Source organism: Nannospalax galili, unplaced genomic scaffold (assembly GCF_000622305.1).
Source record: "Nannospalax galili isolate Female #2095 unplaced genomic scaffold, S.galili_v1.0 scaffold449, whole genome shotgun sequence".
NCBI lineage: Eukaryota > Metazoa > Chordata > Mammalia > Rodentia > Spalacidae > Nannospalax > Nannospalax galili.
The window spans coordinates 356,694-376,476 of NW_008360312.1; the positions used below are offsets into that span (position 1 = coordinate 356,694).

The 19,783-nt window shown below is 35.8% G+C and overlaps 1 protein-coding gene across 2 annotated transcripts in view; it reads right to left on the reverse strand.

The window, feature by feature from the left end:
- Iqub (IQ motif and ubiquitin domain containing) overlaps nt 1–19,783 on the reverse strand; it is a 70,764-nt gene that overhangs the window by 36,652 nt on the left and 14,329 nt on the right. Inside the window, exons 3-6 of one of the 2 annotated variants that reach the window (XM_008824869.2) lie at nt 18,352–18,513; nt 18,087–18,259; nt 17,703–17,858; nt 13,443–13,653 (exon numbers count right to left, since the gene is read on the reverse strand). In XM_008824869.2, coding sequence (XP_008823091.1) covers nt 13,443–13,653; nt 17,703–17,858; nt 18,087–18,259; nt 18,352–18,513 — 702 coding nt within the window. Of the gene's footprint in view, nt 1–13,442; nt 13,654–17,702; nt 17,859–18,086; nt 18,260–18,351; nt 18,522–19,783 lie in introns of both variants that reach the window. The other variant, XM_008824870.2, reaches the window with a different exon arrangement.

The window sequence follows — 19,783 nt, forward strand, 5'->3', positions numbered from 1 at the left end:
ATTTTCTCCAGTGCTTTGCTACATTGGGATTGCCCCAACAAATTAAAACTGATAACGGACCATGCTTTGTGAGTAAAAATTTACAGGATTTCTTTTCACTTTGGGGAATTCAACACAATACAGGAATTCCCTACAATCCCCAAGGTCAAGCCATTATAGAACGCAACCATCAAAACCTAAAAATTCAATTGCAAAAACAAAAAGGGGGAATAAGCCCCCCACCAACAGTTTGGTATGGCCTTATTCACTATTAATGTTCTTAATTTTCAAAAAAATCAGTTGGAATCCCTGTTTCAGAAGCATTGGGGATGACAGGAGCAGAGACCTGAGGTACAGGTAAGGTGGAAGGACCCCATTACGGGGCAATGGAGAGGCCCAGATCCATTGTTAATGATGGGTCGAGGCTTTGGCTGTGTCTACCCTACAGGAGATTCAAACCCCATATGGATGCCTGTGAAAATCCTTAAGTGGGAAGGCCAGGATCCGACTGACTAGCATGACGGTCCACGGACAATAGTTCATGAGACAAAATTCCTCTCTTTATTTATATCCATCTGAGGTGAAGGACCCAGTTCCTTGGCTTCATTGCCAGTCAGCCTCTTTGCCTTTCAGACAACTGGCTGATTGGCCAAAACATACATGGTCTCAGAAGTATTTCAACTTGCCCCACGCCATGACTTGCTTTGTTTCTCTTGATAATGCTTATCTTTACGTGTCTTTACCAGATAATTCAGTGACAGAGGACCCTTGGAACTGCCACAGCCCTCCTCCTCATGATTACGGACTCCCCCAGGGACCCCCCCCCCGGTTGCCCACACTTGGCTAACTGAGTTAGGCAGAGACTAAGACTGTCATGGGCTGGCATTACCCACGCGGCTGCCCTTAATCATGATGCATTTTTAGCCAAGGATGGGTAAGATGTCCCATGACAAGCACGCCTAAGACAGGACATGCACATGGCCAGGTACATGGTCCAATGACAGTTAAGGCTTGGTCAGAGGTGACATAACCTAAGACAGGCAAAAATGCATAAGATTAGAGAAAGGAGATAGCCATCTCTCCTCAGGGAGCTGTCTATTAAGTGGGTAACCCATGAAATAAAGTCAGTCCAGCCTTAAAATAAAAATAAAAGGGGGAGATGTGGGGACCTAAAGGCCCCACCTTGCAGAGGCCAGAGAGGAAGTTACTGGGGCAGTGCGGCCTGACTTGTTTTAAAAGTCTGAAGGATACTTCCTCACTGCTGAGGAGTGCATGATCAGCGTGGGACCATCCTTAAGATACACCCTTGGGGGGGAGGGGGGATTTCCAGGTGCCTTTATAAGCTCTATAACACCTGCAATAAATGAGTCCCTGCTTGACTAGGCTCCCTGTTGCGTCCGATTGTTCCCAGTACTGGGTGCAGCGAGGGCTGGTGAACGGCATGCTTACTCATCCCCAATCATCACTGCACAGGGGTTGTTGGCTCAAACCCCCTGCACCTACTTCCTAATTACACAATACAATACAATAATAGCAAATGTCACCCAATGCTACTTGCTCTGTGCCAGGCTGTTTTAGGCACTTCATACATGAGAACTCCTGAAGCGGGTTTTATAGTTTCTGACAGTGAAAAGAGAACTGAGAGAAAGAGTGCCATCTAACAGCCCAAGGACCCACAGCAAGTGAGCAATGGAGCCAGAATCCAAACTCAGTCTAGCTCTATGGAACATGCTTGAGTAACCACTGTAATCCATCTGTCAAAAGCTGTGACATCCTCCTTTGTACATGTAACTTAACAGCTTACTACAAAAGGGCCACATTTATTTAGTTAGTTATCTGAGTCTTTCCTCCCTTAAGGAGATAATTTATAATTATTGTCAGGATGTTGTTTAAGAGAAATCCCTTGAATTCCATCCTGGTCACAAAACCAAACCTGGTCACAAATTTTCCTCTGAATTTTAGAAAGCCTTTCCCTTGATATAATCACTATATCTGCCAAAGCCTTATCACTTCTTTGTTCATTCAGAACACTCAACAATTTGTCAGTTGTTATTAAGTAAAATGAACTTTATATGATTCTACAGCATTAAAGTGGGAATGTCTTACTCTCTTGAAGGAATTAACATGGTCCCATCCCAGCTTCTCCCTAATTGGATAGATGGCAAAATCCTTCTACAAGAACAGTTTCTGCTTCTCTTTCCAGTTATTATCATTCAAAAGTCCAATATTTTTCAACATTAGGTTTTGGTTTTGGTGTGTCTGTCTATCTGTGTATATTTACTTGCTTATTTATTTGAGACTGGGTTTCCCTGTAGCCCCAGCTGGCCTAGAGCTCAAGATGTAGAACAAGCTGGCCTCGATCGATCTCACAGAGATCTACCTGCCTCTGCCTCTGGAGTGCTGAGGTTAAAGATGTGCACTACCTTTCCCAGCTTAAGATGGGGATTTAAGACTTCTTTTGAATAGATGATTCTTGATATAAGAATATATGCCTTTCTCTATTAGATATCATAGTCAAATATCTGTGTTCTCTCAGTGTTGCAGACAAGATTACTTTATCAAACTGCAGGGATATTGTAGGATACATTACATGTATATGAGTTTATATAATCAGAAAGTGTTAGTTTTTTATTAACATTTCAGAATTACTTTAACAGCAGCCCCTGGGAATTAGAAGGTAAACATTTGAAGTGTGGTTTGGGTCTCCTTTTGTAGCCATTACCTTTTGTAATGTTGTGTTTTGCAGTTTTGTCAGACTAATTCTTTGCCCCTTCATATTCAAGTAGAAATCATCCTGATCAGGTCAGAGACTTGCCAGTCATGTTCTTTATAAGAACTCACTCTGCCCTTTACCAGGAATGCATTATTCAAACACTGTACAGCTTGATCTATCCAGCAAAAGGATTTGTAAATGTAAAAGCTAAATTATGTTCAGCAAAAGGATTGTAAATTTAAGAGCTAAATTGTATTATGAAAGTTCAGGAAATCTATGATTGATGAGTTTGTCATTTAAAAGTAGCTTTACCAACCAAAAGAACTTTAAGAAATATGACAAAATCTATATACCAGAAGGCAGTTTATGAATGAAAAGAAAAAATATTTGCTTGGAGAAATAATTACTGAGAATATTTATCTCATAGGATTACAGAGATGTTCCCAAAGTAAAAATTCAATGATATTAGTAAGCCTATTTTATTTCCCAGTGTTATATTAGAAACCTATATAAATGTTAATAAATTTAGGCCAGTAGGCTATTATCAAAATTAGTCTGGAAACTTCAAATAGTAATATATTATTCTCCTATAGCAATATTGAAAATCTGTGGAAATCTGGAAGTGTGTATTCAAATGTACTCACATCCACATCTTCTCTAGTTTTATATTCTGGTTAGATTATTACTATGGTATTTAAAAAGAAAACAACCTATGAAGCTAATTAGAAATCAAAACAATGAACCTTAATTCTAATTTTTAAGACTCTCTACTAGATGAAGAAAGTAAATCTGTATTAAGAGATGAAACACATCAATGCCATTTCCCAACCACCAAAAAGGAATAGAAAATCACAGGACAGAAACAGCTGAACAAAACTTATTCTTTCTCTCGTCTGACAGTTCTAGAACTATACCAGGATGATATTACACATGGATAACAAAAACAATCTTCCCTTTTCATAAAATGTATGTTCCCTGAAGATAATGATAAAAGCAATCAGAAACACTGGGGTGCTGCATTACTTTTTTCTGGCTGCCACCACAAAGAACCAATAACCAGTGACCAATTGTTTAAGCAACAAAAACCTATTTCCTCACAGTTCTGGAAGCTACAGGTCCAAGATTAGTGCCATCAGGGTCATTTCCTCCTGAAGCGCTCTTCCTATGGACACTTCCTAATGTGTCATGTGCTCCTCCCTACACCACCTACCTATATTTAGTTCTTTTCATAAGGACACCAATATCTTTATGATATTAAGGCATTCTCTTGTGACCTATTGTTTTATTTATTACCTCTTTAAAAGCCATGTCACCAAATACAGTCACATTCTGAGATACTAAAAGTTGAGATGTTAACATGAATTTGGGGGAAACATAATGTGACCCTATAGTGATGACAAAAACCACACATACTTTGAGGCAAAATATTATTAAAGAAATTGGTTCATTTGAAATAATAAACTTAATTTGTCCCTTAAACCTATATTCTTAGACAAATTAGGACCACTATCTATATGCCATATTCACTCTAAAATACCTGATATGTATACTTTTAGTTTCTAAGTGCAAAATTTCAGGAGATACAATAGTTTGTCCACCATGGGAGTTTAACATATATCTGTATTTTGTTTGTTTATTTATTTATTTATTTATTTTGCCTTTTGGAGACAAGGTCTGTCTGTAGCCTCAGCTGGCCTGGAACTCACTATATAGTCCAGACTGGCCTCAAACTCACAGAGATCTGCTTGCCTCTGCCTCCCAAGTGCTGAGATTAAAGGCATGTGCCACCATGTCTAGCAAATATATCTGTATTTCAAAATTCTCATGATAAACTATAAGGCTGAATTGCCTGAAAAGGACTTACATACACCTAAAAAGATTGTCAAACTGAGAAGCTAGAAAAAGGGGTAAAGGTGATAACTGTATGCAAGTTTAAATACACTAGTAAACAGATGAATGCTTAAAATAAATAGACCTTTAAATATAACAAGGACAAATATAAGACAAATAGTGAGGTAATAGATTTACGCTTAGTGAATATTATAATTAAATAAAATATAAATTAGCCATTCCAATTTAAAGGTATGGGTCATCTGATTAGATTTTTTAAAAAGATCTAAGTATATATTTTGAATATAAAAACACAAGGAGGTTTAAAAAATTACAGAATACAAAAATATCTACCAAGCTAACAGTAATCAAAAGTTGGTACTGGGCACTTGCATCCTGACAAAGGCAGGGGCAGGAGAATTGCAAGTTCTAGGGTAGCTTAGGTTACACAGTGAGACCCTATCTGAATAAAAGGTGAAAGAAAGAAAAAAAAGAAAAAGAAAGAAAGAAAGAAAGAAAGAAAGGAGGGAAGGAGGGAAGGAAGGAAAGAGGGAATTAAGGAAAGAGGGAAGGAAGAAGAGAGAAGAAGAGGGACTGTGCTTTCTGATCGCTGATCCCATAGAAGGAACAAACAGAAAATATCAGAGGATTAATGACCCCTAGACATAGGTCCTCAAGACAGAAGTTGATCCATTCATACATCCTGTAGATTTTGTATATCTGTGATGGGTCTCACAGCCTTTAAAGGACAAGGGAAGAGTGAGTGACAATGGTAGTACTATTAGTCCAGATTTATTTTTAGGAAAGAATATAATTTCATAATGATAAAATCTCATTTCAGCATCAGTTCATAGCAATTCTAAATATTTCTCTGCCTAATAATAGTCATACAAACTAAACGAAGCAAAATCTGATAGAATTACAAAGGAAAATAGAACAAACCATAATTATAGCCTGAGATTTTAATACCTTTCTCCCAATAACTGATAAACACTTAAGTGGGAAATTAGTAAATAGATTTTATGGTCACTCTCAACCAAGTTGACCTGATATTTACCAATCATTCCTTCCAAGTATAACAGAATACAAACACTTCTCAAGTACAACAGAACATTTTCCAAAATGACTTATATGTTATTGCTAAGACAGTCTTCATAAATTTAGGACTCAAGTTAACTAAAACTATATTCCACAATAAAATTAGAAATCAATAAAAAAATCTTTGAAAAAAATCTTTAAGCAATTCATTTCAAAATAATCTGTGAGGCAAAAACAAACAATAAAGGTAACCAGAAAGTATCTTGAAATGAAAAGAATTTAAACTCAATGTATGATAAATTTGGGATATAGCTAATATAGAACAGTGAGGAAATTCATACCACCAAATAAATACCTACATTATAAATGAATCAAGGTCTCAGACCAATGATCTCTGCTTTCACCATATGACTAGAAAAAGAAAAATAAATTTAACCAAAATTAAGCAAAACAAATTAAATAATAATAAGTAACAACAACCATAAAAACAAAAGAAATATAAAAGATAAAAATCAGTTAAAGAATAATAAAATTGATAAACCCATAGCCTGACTGATCAGGGAAAAAAGAACGAAGACAGAATTACTAATATTAGGAATTTAGGTGACATATTATAGGTCCACAGATATAAAAAAAAAAAAAGGATAATATGGAACCTTGTAACATCTTTATGTGGAGAAAGTCATGAATGTAGATAAAATCACTAAGTTTAAGGAACTTAATGATGCAAGCTACCAAGCCAGGCATAATGGTGCATACCTTTAATTCCAGGACTCTGGAGGCAGAGGCAGGCAGATCTCTTTGAGTTCCCATCCAGAACCTAGTCTACATAGCCAACCAGGGCTACATAGTGAGACCCTTTCTCAAAATGAAAAGGTGTAAACTACCAAAGCACAGTACAAGAGAAATATATAATAAAATATGAACAGCATCATATATATTAAAGATATTACATCTACACTCTCAAACTTTCCCAAAAAGAACTTACAAGGCCTAAATGACTTCACTAGTGAACTAAATGTTTCAAGAACAAATTAATACTAATTCTACCCAAAAGTAAAGAAAATTGAAGAGGAGAAAAGAATCCAGCATTATCCTGACAAGAAAACTAAACATAACAAGGAAAAAAAGAAATAGTACAGACCAATTGAATTTGAGGTAATGCATCATAAATAAATAGTTTATCTTAGGAATGTAGGTTTGACAAATGAAAATTCAAACAATGTAATTCACCATGGCATGTACTAAAAAAACATATGTAACTGTACAGATACTGAAAAGGCAGTTGACAAAATGCAACATTCATCCCTGACCGGGCAGGAGTGGGAACCTCTCAGATATTTAGGTACAGAAGCAAACTTCTTCAGCCAAACAAAAGATGCCAGTGAGCACGTTAGGCGAAGTGATACTCATGGTGAAAGAATGAATGTACTCTCTCTAACATCAAGATTGCTCATTTCAAAGTGCATGAGAAGTGAATGTTCCCTAAATTGAGCTGTGGTTTCAAGACAATCCCATGAAAATTCTAGCAGGCTCTTCTGTAAAAGTTTACAAAGTCATTCTAAGTATTATCATTTGAAAATGCAAGAGATTTAGGACAGTCAAACCTACTTTGTAAAAGAAAAACTCAGGGGACTACTAGTACCTCATTTCAAGATTCATTAAACCACAGCAATCAAGACAGTGTGACATTGGTATATAAAGATTGACAAGTAGTTCAATGGAACAGAATAAAGGTCCTGGAAGCTTTTAGACAGACCCACAAGTAGGCAGGCAACTAATTTCCTACAAAGATGAAAAAAACAATTCAGTGAAGAAGAAGCAATTCAGTAGAAAAATATCTAAAAACAAATGGTGTTGAAACAACAAAATTAATAGGAAAACCAATTTTCTTGGACTGAAAATAGGGGGAGAATAGCTCTCTTGTCATGCTTACTGAAGACTGTACTGGAATCCTAACTGGTTCAATTGGGGAAACTTTGTTTTAAAGGCATACATAGTAGAAGAAATAGAACTGTCTTTATCCACAGATAACACAGTTTCTAGTTGTCAATGTAGAAAATATGAAAGAACCCAAAATTATTTACTAAGAAGTGAATTTAGAAAAATCTGTGGATGCAAGCTCAGTGTACAGAGGTCAACTGCATTCCTATGTACCAGTAACAAATAACTGGAATTTTATTTAAAATGTATTTTTCAGGGCACCCAGGGGTTGTGGGTGTTTAGACAAGCACTCTACCACCAAACTACATTCCTAGCCCTGGGATTTGTTTGAAATAATACACAGACAATACACCCAAATGAGGCATTAGTCATAAATTTAACAAACTATGTGAAGGATTTATATGCTGAAAAGACAAACCAATGATGAATGAAATCAAAGGAAATTGAAGTAAGTGGAAAGATATATAGTGTTCATAGGCTAAAGACTTCATATAAGGACTCCATATTGTCAAGATATCAGTTCTCCCCAATTTATTTAGAGATTCACCTCAGTCCATTCAAACTTCCAGCAGTATTTTTTGAATACATCTAAAGTTGATTCTACTAAAGCCATGGGAACTAGATTAGTTAAAAGAACGTGTGAAGACATATTATTCTATTTCAAGACAATATAAAGACACAGAATCAACACACTGTGGTATCAGTGAAACACATGGGGGGTGGGAGAGGGAGAGAGAGAGATCAATGGAGGAGTACATAACCAAGAAAAAGACCCATACAAGCATTGTCAACTGATGTTTTACTTCTATAGTCTGAAGATTTGTATACTCTAAAATTCATATGTTGAGTTCTTTACACCTAAGGCAATGATTTTTAGATGGGGTCTCTGAGAAGTGACAGGTCCTATAGTGAAATTCTCACAAATGGGATGAAGTAGGCACAAGCACTGCACACCTTCCTGCACTGTAAGAACAGTGGCTAGAAACCATCTATATACCAAGAAAGGGCCTCTCCTTGGACACCAAACTCCAAAAATCTTAAATCCCTGCTGTTTACAAGCTATACAATCTATAGTACTTTGTTCTAGGAGCCTACATAGAGTGAGAAATTCATAGAAGATACAGACAATTCAATGGAGATAAGACAGGATTTTCAACAAATGGGTTGGAAACAATTGGATGTTCAAAAGCAAATCATTTAAAAATCAATTTCAACTTGGATAGATACCTGAATGCAAAATATAAAATTATAAAATTCTAGAACACATAGGAGGAAAACTATGTGACCCTAAGTTTGGTGAAGAACATTTCAATATTACACTAAATACATGATCATATAAAAACAAATTGGTAAGTTGAACTTTATCAAAGGTAAAGACTTTTGCTGTAGGAAACACACCATTAGAAGATTCTTTAAAACAAGCTGTTACTACTTTTCCTGGATAGATGCACAGGAATGCCTATTTGCCCCATAAAAGGAAGATAACAGACCAAAAACCAATTTCCATCTTGGTGAGCCAATTAGTTTACTGTGATTACATATAAGAGTATGGGTTGCCTGGGCAGCTGCATTCAAGAGTGCAGCCCACCAAGAATGATGACTCCCAGAACCTGAGTTCCCTGCATAGCTCGCCAACAGCTCCACCACGGAAGAGTGTCCTCTCCCCCAGCAACTGTTCCTTCTAAAAGAACCTCAGGGAAGAGCTGCCTGGATGTTTTAAGTTTCTTGTGAGTTTAATGAACTTCCTGAGTCTTCTTTCTCCTGCAGGAGGAACTGTTTCAATTCAGAGGAAACAACTACACAACAGAAACCAAAGGTGGAAGGAGTGGAAACCTGCAGCAGAGGTTGTGGAGACAGGATAGATCTTCTTCTCTTACTCTTCCTTACTGCTTGGGAGATGGTGAGAAGGTATGTGTGTACTTAGCTTGGTAGATCCCCTCTCTCCAAGTCTGACAACTGATTCATGCTTATTCTCCTGGGGCATTTCAGCTGTGCCCTACAAAAGGAATCTCTCTCTCTCTCTCTCTCTCTCTCTCTCTCTCTCTCTCTCTCTCTCCTTCCCTCCCTCCTCCTTCCCTTTCTCCCTCCTTCTGCATTCTCTCAGTTTGATAGAAGAAACCCATACTTCTGCTCAGAAATATTATGGGAGTTCTGTACATCTCAATGCTTTCTTCCAGGTCTCTAGCTTCCTAGGTCAGAGTCAGAAGACACCAATCTACCAAGGCAAAGTTTAGGTACCAGTCTTCCAGCTTCCTCAAACTAAGGGAATTTATTACAAAGATCACCAAGACGGCTCCTTCCCAAAATCTTCTTTGACACTGTAAAGTAATGACCAATTCAAAAAAAAAAAAAGAACAGTTTACTAACCTGTTCATATCTCCCTCTTATCTTTTTTTATTTCTTTGATCTAATTGAGTTGTTCATGGGCCAAGAAATAGTTCTCACTCGTTTCTTTTGTGAAGCATTTATGAAACAGAGAGACTATCTCTCACTAACTCCGATTTACTAATATCTCACTTTGTGGACTCTCAGTCAAAAATGAATTGTGGTGGCACTGTGCATCCTCCAGAAAGACCATGATGAAGACAAAAGTGCCCAAGACTGGACAGGATGATGTAGTAATTAAACTTTATACTCTCCTCAAGAGTATCAACTAGTAAAATCTTTGAAAAACTGTCAGATCCCACCAAAGCTGAAAATGAATGCCCTGTGAGCCAAAATTCCATCCCTAGAATTTATATCCTCAAGAAACGTCACCTATCTTCTTCACCAAAGGATGCTGGTGGCAGCACTACTTATACTGGGCAAAATGAGGCTGGGTACAAATCCACAGTAAAATAGATAAATAAACTGTGATGCTTTTCTGCAGTGGTATATGCTACAGAAATGAGAATAAACAAACTGAATTATTCACAATAACGTGGATGAAACTCATGGTATAATGTTGAGTTTTAAGCCAGACACACAATTCATTCTGAATAATTCCACTTACATAAACATTTAAAACAACTAAGACAAGCCTAATTAGTCCAGGCTGCACTCATATGGGCACTCAACACCTATTTCTTCAACTACTGACATTCATGAAAGTTCAGATTAGTAAAAAATCGGCAACATCATACTGTTATAAAAAGAAGACATAAATACCAAGTGTTGGCTAGAGACAGTCTTGCCTTTTATATAACATAGATGATAACATTAATCTTCTTAAACTGGTGTCATTTTGCTTTCATTACTGATGAAAGACTATCTTTAAGAAATATGTTTCATATTATGAACTATAGTTCAAACTATACAATTGTCATGATGAGCCACAAGAGGGCAGTAGTTTCAAGGGCCAGTTATAAAGATGGAATGGAAAAATGTATTAAACAGAAGAGCAGCATAAAACACTGTGAAATTCTCAATAAAGTTTTTTTAAGTTAAAAAAACATTGATTGTGTAAGCTAGAACTTTAAAACTGCAATAAGGTTTTAATTTAAAATTTTAAGATTGGAGAAAGTGGGCAGAAATCACTTGCGTAAGAAATTTATTTTCTATTTGTTTTTCCATACAATTCATGTGTAGACATGTCTAAGACATTTCACATGTAGACATTTATACTTTAATATAAGAATCCTATTAAGATTAGTCACCACAAGATAGTAACTTACTATATACTTCCACAGATGTTATATTTTGTGTTTTTTTTACTTTATTAAGCCCTTTGAATTTTATGTAACTAAAATTACTGAGTCCTGTCCTTTTCAGGATGGAAAAAAATGAGATCTACAAGACTTAATTAACTTGTATAACTTAACACATTAATAAGCAGAAAGCAGAATTTGATGCTTTCTGTTATTTTCCACAGTTGTCTTGTTAACATAACAAAATAACGGGCATCTTTGGCTAATTCATATATGATTTTAAATATTGTTCTCATAGTTAATCTGTAATAGAATGTTAGTTTATGCTTATCTACAAGACTTTTAAAAAAACACCTGGCTAACAATGATCTTTACTGAACTACTGATTTAAGAATTAAATATTATTTGGGCCACCGAGATGGTTCATTGGGTAAAAGCACTTGCTACCAAACCTGATGACCTGAGCTTGATCCCTGGGACCCACAAGGTTGAAGGAGAGAGCTGACTCCTACAACTTGTCCTGTGACCTTTCCATACATGCTGACATGCACACACATGTGTGCACACACATGTACACACAATACATAAATGTAAAAAAGAATTGGCCATTGTTATCTAACAAGAGAAATTTAAACAGAAATAAAGTTTAAAATAAAACAAACTGAAAACTATTGGAAACTGATTTATGCTGAATGAGGGAGAGTATGCCTCACATACAATCTCCGGATAGGCTGACTAGATTCCAGTGGATGAATGTATACTGAAGGATAACTGGGTACAAATGCTTGACTGGATGGGACTTAACGTGTATGAAGGAATACATGAGGTCCAGTGGGGGACTAGGAGGCATGGATGGGCAAGGGGATCTAAATTTGATTAAGAATTGTTGTATAAAATTACAAAAGCTCAATGAAAATTTTTTTAATAAATGAAACAAACAGTATTCCTGAAGGTCAATTATTAAAGGGTGAAACATAAACAAAGGCAAGAAGTCAGGAGCACTGCTGCATGGAGTTGTAAACATTTCTAAAATTGTCTAGTGTTGTGTGTAACTGAAAATATATAATTAGCATAAAAATCAAGTGTTTAATTGTAGCATTTCTATGAAATAATGTATCATCTCACAGTAACTTTTAAGGAAACCCCAAATCTCACACCTAAAACAGTGTGTCCAGTTAGACAAGAGATCAACTAAATAGAACAAATGACAGTCACAAAAAAAAATAGTATGTATAGAGACAAAATTATATTTAAACATTGCTTAACGTTTAAAAATAATCATAGAGAAGGCAAAGAACTGTTTTCTTGAATAAAAAACTGTTCAACTAAAACAAAATTGAAACTATTTTTAACTTTCAGATTTCTGTTTTTCACAAGAACCCAACTTAACTCTCAGACATGCAGTGCAAGAAAGAATGCCTGTATTTCAGTCACTTTGACTTCAACAAACCCTACTGTCAAAGCAGAAGCTAGAGACAGTGTGTTCCTCCCTCCCTGGGTTTCTGTCCTTCCTTCCTTAATTCATTTTAGCAAAATTTGTTCGATATGAGATAAGCACAAAAAAACAGACATTACCCCCTAATAATAAAATGTTCCTTCATGAAGTTTGCAAGCCACTGATGATAATAAATGCTAAACAAAAGTTGTATTATAGGTGTTGATGACGGGGGTAAATGTGGAGTACAATGAGGGCCATGAGAGGACAACAGGACAGCCAAGTCACATTGTTGGTCCCAGAGTCCTTAGAGTAGGTGACAGTGACCCTGACACTGAAAGAAGAGGTAGAGAAAGGGCTCCAAGAAGGGAAATGGTATATCCATGCCCTTAGTAAAGAGTTCTTGACTTGCTCAAGCAACTGAAGCTGTTTACTTATCCATGACTAACACAATCCTATAGAGAAATGGGGTAAATAATTATTATTATTATTATTATTATTGGTATGTTAAAATGGCAGGATGTTGGACTGAGGGATTAAACAGCTCAACTCTGAATTCACAAGCTTCCCAGTGCATCAGAAAGCCAGATTGTATGGCATTTAACTCATATAGATGAAGATAAACTCCATTAACAAAGTAAAACTCCATAATTCTCACAGCCACATGCACATTCATTGTTGATATCAAAGCATTTCCAATTTCATTTCAGCCTTAATTCCCATCCAAATATAACACATTGTTTACTTTCCTAAATTCTCTAACCCAGGTTCCCAAGATAGCTCTCCAAAATAACAGAATCTTTGTCTTCATTGATAGTGTTTTTCCTATTAATAAACATTTTAATTACTATTTTGTGCAAAGCTGTGTCACACTTACGTTCCAGTGCATTGTAAAGAAGCTCAAAGTCTTCGTTTGTCTTGGGATTGTGTCTCCGGTAGTAGTCCATCTGCAGCCACTCTTCTTTCTCTCTGATCTTCCTAAGCTTGTCCTCTGCTTCCCACTCCAACCTCAATTTTTTTTGTTTTTTTAAGCTCTCCACATAGCATTTAGCACGCCATCGCCTATAGCAAGTTTGTATTACTAGCACCTATATTTAAATTGGAAAGTAATAAAGTGTCATTAACTTGTTGATAAGAGCACGAAGAAAGGCAACAATGATTACTTCAATTCCAATCAACAACAAAAAAAGTACTGACCATCTAATTTTATTTCTGTCTGAGATATTCTTACACACAATAACATAAAAACTATGAATAACACACCACGACTAGCAAGTAAAGTGGTTTCGGAACAATTTTGCTAAAGTGAAACAAACAGAAAATAAGACTAGACTAGACATAGTATCTTTAGAACAAAAGGAAATGATGTCAATATAAAACCGTCAATGTGAAAAGAAAGACTGGCAAAAATTACAATTTGAATTTTTATTTCATTTTTAGACAGGGTCTCTCTGTAGAACCAGCTGGCCTGGATCTCATAGAGATCCATCTCTCTCTGCTTTCTGAGTGCTGTGATTAAAAGTATATGTCACACCTGGCCCTAAAATTTAAAAATAATAAATAATAAATAAATAAATAAATAAATATAAATAAATAAATAATATGTGCATTAGCATGGATGCCTTTAAACTTGCTAAAAATTATTAATGACACCAAAGCATAGCTGTTTCAGTATTGCAGAAAATTTCTCCCTCTTACATAATAAACCCGGGGCTGGCATGGTAGGAAAAGATCTGTTGTAGTTAACAAATTAGTTAACAAATTGCTTCCTACTTATATGTCCCACTTGGTTGGTCCACTTCTCATCTTCCAGCCAAAAAACAGGGGAAAAAATAAAGAACACTTTCAGAGCAGTGCCTCAGTATACCTCACATCAGCTCCCTCAAACTCACCACTTAGTAATATGGCTTCACTGATTTACAAGAGAGGTTAAGGGGGCTGGAGAGATGGCTCAGCAGTTAAGAGCATTGACTATTCTTGCAAAAGACCCAGGTTCAAATCCCAACACCCACATAGCAGCTAACAGAATCTCAGCACCCACATGGCAGTTAAAAGGGGTCCATTACTCCAGTTCCAGGGGATCAGACTCCCCCTTCTGTCCTCCACAGGCACTGTACAACAGGGGTGCACTTCCACCACAAGCAGGCATAACACTCACATACAGAAAATAAATAAATAAATTTTTTTAATTAAAAAAAAGAGGAAACAAACAAGAATCAGATTGTTTCTTTTAGTCAAATGCAACTTCAAAATTATAAAGAAAAAATTCTGAGAACAATTTTGAATCTAACCTTCTAAACCCATTCTAAAATTCTCCTATGAAGTTCATTCAGCAAGAATTCAGTTTTCTTCCCACGCATAATCTTGACAAGAATTACTAGACTATATTTCATCAAAAATAATAAATTAAGGGGGTACATTAAAACAGTGAGCAAGAACTTTAAAAATCTTAAGATAAATATGTTTTATTTGACAAAAACATACATACCAATACTAATAGATAAAAGTAGTGATCTAAATTTGTAATTATATGGAAAATTACATATAAGTAAAATTCAAATCAAACCCTCACTGTCTAGGAGGAATGAGGGAAGAAGAAAAGGTAATGAGAAGATTATTAAAGCTTATTAATGAGAAGCTTATTAATGCTTATTTGTTCATATAAAAGATACACCATCAGACTATATATGTTTGTTATCAAAAACAATTAGATGTGGTAAAAATTTGAGTGACTATGTAAAAGAACAAAAAGGAAAACATAATAAAATTCATTTTTAAAGGCAAGTTTAGTAACAGAATAAATACAAAACTGATTAACAAATGGAAACAGGATAAGATGGCAGGAATAAGACAAAGTATTCTTACCTAAAATAATAGATATTAAATTAAATACTAAGTATTGAACAATAGAAGACCATATAAAAAATAAAACAGAGACCCAAGTAGAAAGGGACTGATGGGAACAAAAGAACTTAAGTGTAACTTTACTTCCTACACTGGCTTTGAAACTACAGACTTTTACCTCTGACAGAGCCATCAACTCATTTTGTGAGAGACCTTGGGACAACCTCTGTGTTTCTTGATGCGGTCTCCCCACCCCCAGCAGGCATTTAGATTTTTGCTCTCTTTGCTCTATTAATTCAAGTTAATACTTCTCCATTTACAGCTTCAAAAACATCAACTGACATTTTCTCTTTTCTCATTCTCTGTCCATATTCTTTTATAATTTTGTATCTATTGGATACAATTTTTTGGAGTTTTTGGAGTAAGGGGTACAGACGGTTCTATTTTTCTACCAAGTATTTCATCTCCTCTACTAAATCTTTCCTAGAAAATCTCGGCTTTCTTAAAGAACAACATACTACTTTTAAAAATGCATCTCTCACTCTCTTCTGTGGGGATAATAGCATGATGCAGTTCAGGTTAATGAAAGTCACTGGGGGAGGCTTTTTGGGGGCCCTGGAGGGTGACACTCAATGAATATGTTCCCTTGACTTTTCCCTTCTTTCTGCACAGAAGGCCAACAAGATGATGAATGTTAGCCATTTCAACTCATCCAGTAGCAAGCTCATGCTGAGATTAGTGGAGTGAAAAGGTATAAAGAGTTTGAGTTCCTAATGCTATCAGAAAGCCAACATCCAAACCCAGGACACTCAAAGTAAAAATTATTTTGGAAACAGTCATCAGCCTGGACCAATAGTGCTAATGAAGTTAGCCACAAAGGTAAGAAGAAACCATATTATCAGCTGTAAAATGGCACAGAAATCCATTTCTTTGAGTGACTACTATTTTCTTATTCAATGAGAAACTTTTTCTAAAATCAGAAACTTTGCTGTTTGAAATTAGATCAGTAAGAATGAGACATCTCAGTCTTGCCTAAAGGATCTAAGTCACTTTGACAAAGAAACACAGCCTTGATTTAAAACCAAGATGCTGACCTTCACAGAACTGCAGAGAAGAAACAACATTCACAACTCTTTTAACTTTGTTCCTGAGGAAACTGGACCCTTATCCACTGGACCGTTCAGCTCTTGAGGCTGACCCATTTATAGACAATCTTGTTGTGAACTGAGACCAATAAGAGACTATGCTGAAATTTCACCTAAATTTTACTTTTCCCAAAGTTCTGTAATAACTCAATCTTTTTCCCTAGTTTAGTATAAAAAAATTAAAAACTCATCAAGCTGGCATAACTAGCACTAATACAGTCAGGTTGCAAGCTAGCCCTAGGCTGACCCTGATACACAGTGTGTTTCAAGGCAAGGAGTTAAGAGACGACTTTTTTGTATTCCATGTTCATATTTCAAGATATTGGGCTGATTAGGCTAGAAAAGCAGCCTATCTCCAAATTTCCTATCATTTGAAAAAGAAAAACATTTCATTTAAATCACTATCTGGTCATTTTTACTCACACCAAAATGATGCTAGGTAGTAGGTATTATTGTATGCTGTCTTTAAGAGAGCAATTAGGTTGAAAATAAAATGGTGTAAAAAGGATAAATCATACAAATTATTGAAAAAGTTGGAGTGGTTACACAAGTATCAGAGAAAATTAACTGCATTATCCTATCTGGCTTCAATTAGTCTGAAAAGTTCCAGATTAAAATGTACTGGTACAGGGGCTAGAGAGATGATTCAGTGGTTCAGAACACTGACTGCTCTTGCAGAGGACCCAGGTTTGAATCCCAGCACCCACATGGCGGTTAACAGCTGTCTGTAACTCCAGTTTCAGGGGATCCGAAGCCCTCTTCTGACCTCCACGGACATTGCATGACACAGGTGCACTTACACACGTGCAGGCAATACACTCATATACATAAAAATTTTTTTTTAAAAAAAAGAATGTACTGGTACAGGGTTAAGACTAAGGAACAGCAGTCTTCAGAAGTCTAATAGTGGCCTAAGTGCATACATAAAATACCTGATATTCCTATGTAAACAGGGAAAGACTAGCAGTATTTAAAATTCTTTTGATAAGGAGGGATATTCAAGATAATAATGTCCTTTAGTAAGTAACAATAAAATGTGACCCACATTCCTGTAGGTTCTTCCTCATGCTGCTGTGGCTTAGGAAACACAAACAGAATGATTTGTGTATCTAATTTTTACTCTTCATCCCCATTGAAAGCTGTCTTACCGCCTGTAGCCTTTGAGCATGATATTCTGCTGCAGAAAAATACCTTCCTGGTTTTACCAGTTTATCAGTCATATTTGATATATATACACCGATTTTATTCATTTGAGTGGATGTTGTATTTGTAGTTTGTTGGAGCTTCTTTTTCTGAAAAACTGTCTAAAATAAAAACAAAAAATTTAAATGAGTATGTACTACATAAATATCTATAGTAAAGAGAATCTTACATATACCTGTAAGTGAAAGAAATATTTTCTATACATATATGTTAATCTTTCTTTTACTATCTTAATTACCACACAATTAGACAAATTTGTCAGAGCCATATAGTACAAAAGTACTGATTCTATAGCTTCATATCCCTAAATAGTAAAATAAAAATATTACCTGGGTGTCCCTACAAAATAGACTGGGTTTTTCAGCAATACTTTTAGGTACAGTTTGTGTTCCAGCATTGTGATATTCTTTTCCTGTTACTTTATGTCTAAATCCACCAAGAAATGGCTTGTGGAAGTCAGATTTTACAATCTCAACAGCTACCTCCTCGTAGCGATCAGTGCCTGCATAGATGACAACCAAGATGCAATGAAAGCTCAATCACAAGGCACTCTAAACACTGGATCTAAGAAGACTTCCAAGAACAAGGACTCACTGGTCTGTACGGTGACAGTTATGATCTGGGAGCCTCCACTCAATCCCTCTATTCTTTTGACTGGATATTGATCTTGATGTGTGGAAAAGATATCCACTTGTACTATTTCTTGTGGTTTAACACCATGTTGTATTAGAGTCTCATTACTACCAATAATTACTCCTAAGAAGAGGAAAATGTTAGTACATTTTATGATAAAGAAATGGCTATTTCTTTCTGTTGTTCATTTTAAATTGAGAAAATTGTGTGTATTTAAGTTGTGCAACATGTTTCAATACATGTCCACATTGTGGACTGGCTGAATCAAGCTAATTAACAAATCCACTACTTCACATGCTTACTTTCTGTGGTGAGAACACCTAAATTTTACTGTCTTAGTAATTTTCAAGTATACAATATATGTTATTAACTGCTGTCAGCATTATATTAAGTGCTCCTATCTTAAGAGATTATCAAAGGTGTTTGTAGGTACATGTGCCATTAAATTACTAAGCATGTTATTTATGTAATGTTGGTGAGGACAAGTCAATAGAACAGTGATTATAACTCAAAATAGCTTATTATATATTTTATAGACAACAAGAAGACAAGGGCTTAAAACCTGTGAAAACAAAGTAATGATAAAAAGAGGGAAAATGTAATTATCTTGATTTGATCAGATGATTACATATACATGTTGAAGCATCATGCTTCATAAATAGGTACGATATTACAAGTTAATAAAACTTAAGTCAATCATGATGGCTCATGCTTATAATCCTAGTACTGGAGAAGCTGAGGCAGACAAAGCACCTTGAGTTCAAGGTCAGCATAAGCTTTGTAGTGAATTCCAGGCTAGCTTGGGTTACATGAGGCGTTTCTCTCTCTCTCTCTCTCTCTCTCTCTCTCTCTCTCTCTCTCTCTCTAGGCTAGCTTGGGTTACATGAGGGATTTCTCTCTCTCTCTCTCTCTCTGTTTTCTCTTTCTCTCTCTCCCTTCTCTCCCCATATATATGTATATGTAAAAGATGATAGAAATACTATGTGATTCATTCTATATTGTGTACATGTATCAAATTGTCACCCTGTGGCCTTTAAACAGCTAAAAATAAAGTAATAATAAGTAAAACTCCATAATGAGAAGAGTTATGGTGGTGTTGTTCTAAAGCAATTTAACATTATAAAATTAATATTCTCAATTCTTCAGAAATACAAATACCTAATAACCATGAAATTCTATAGACACTTGAAAATGAAAACACTCTATAGTATAGGCAGTATCATATACCAGCATTTACTCTGTGAAAAAGACAACAGAGGACATATCCAAATCAGTAAAGCATGATCTGCAACTCCAGAAGCTGGGATGGCAAGCAAGCAGATTACCCTAGCCACTCCAGGCTCCAGCATAGAAAAGCACAGACTCAGAATTGTAAAGAATCATTCTGTACAGC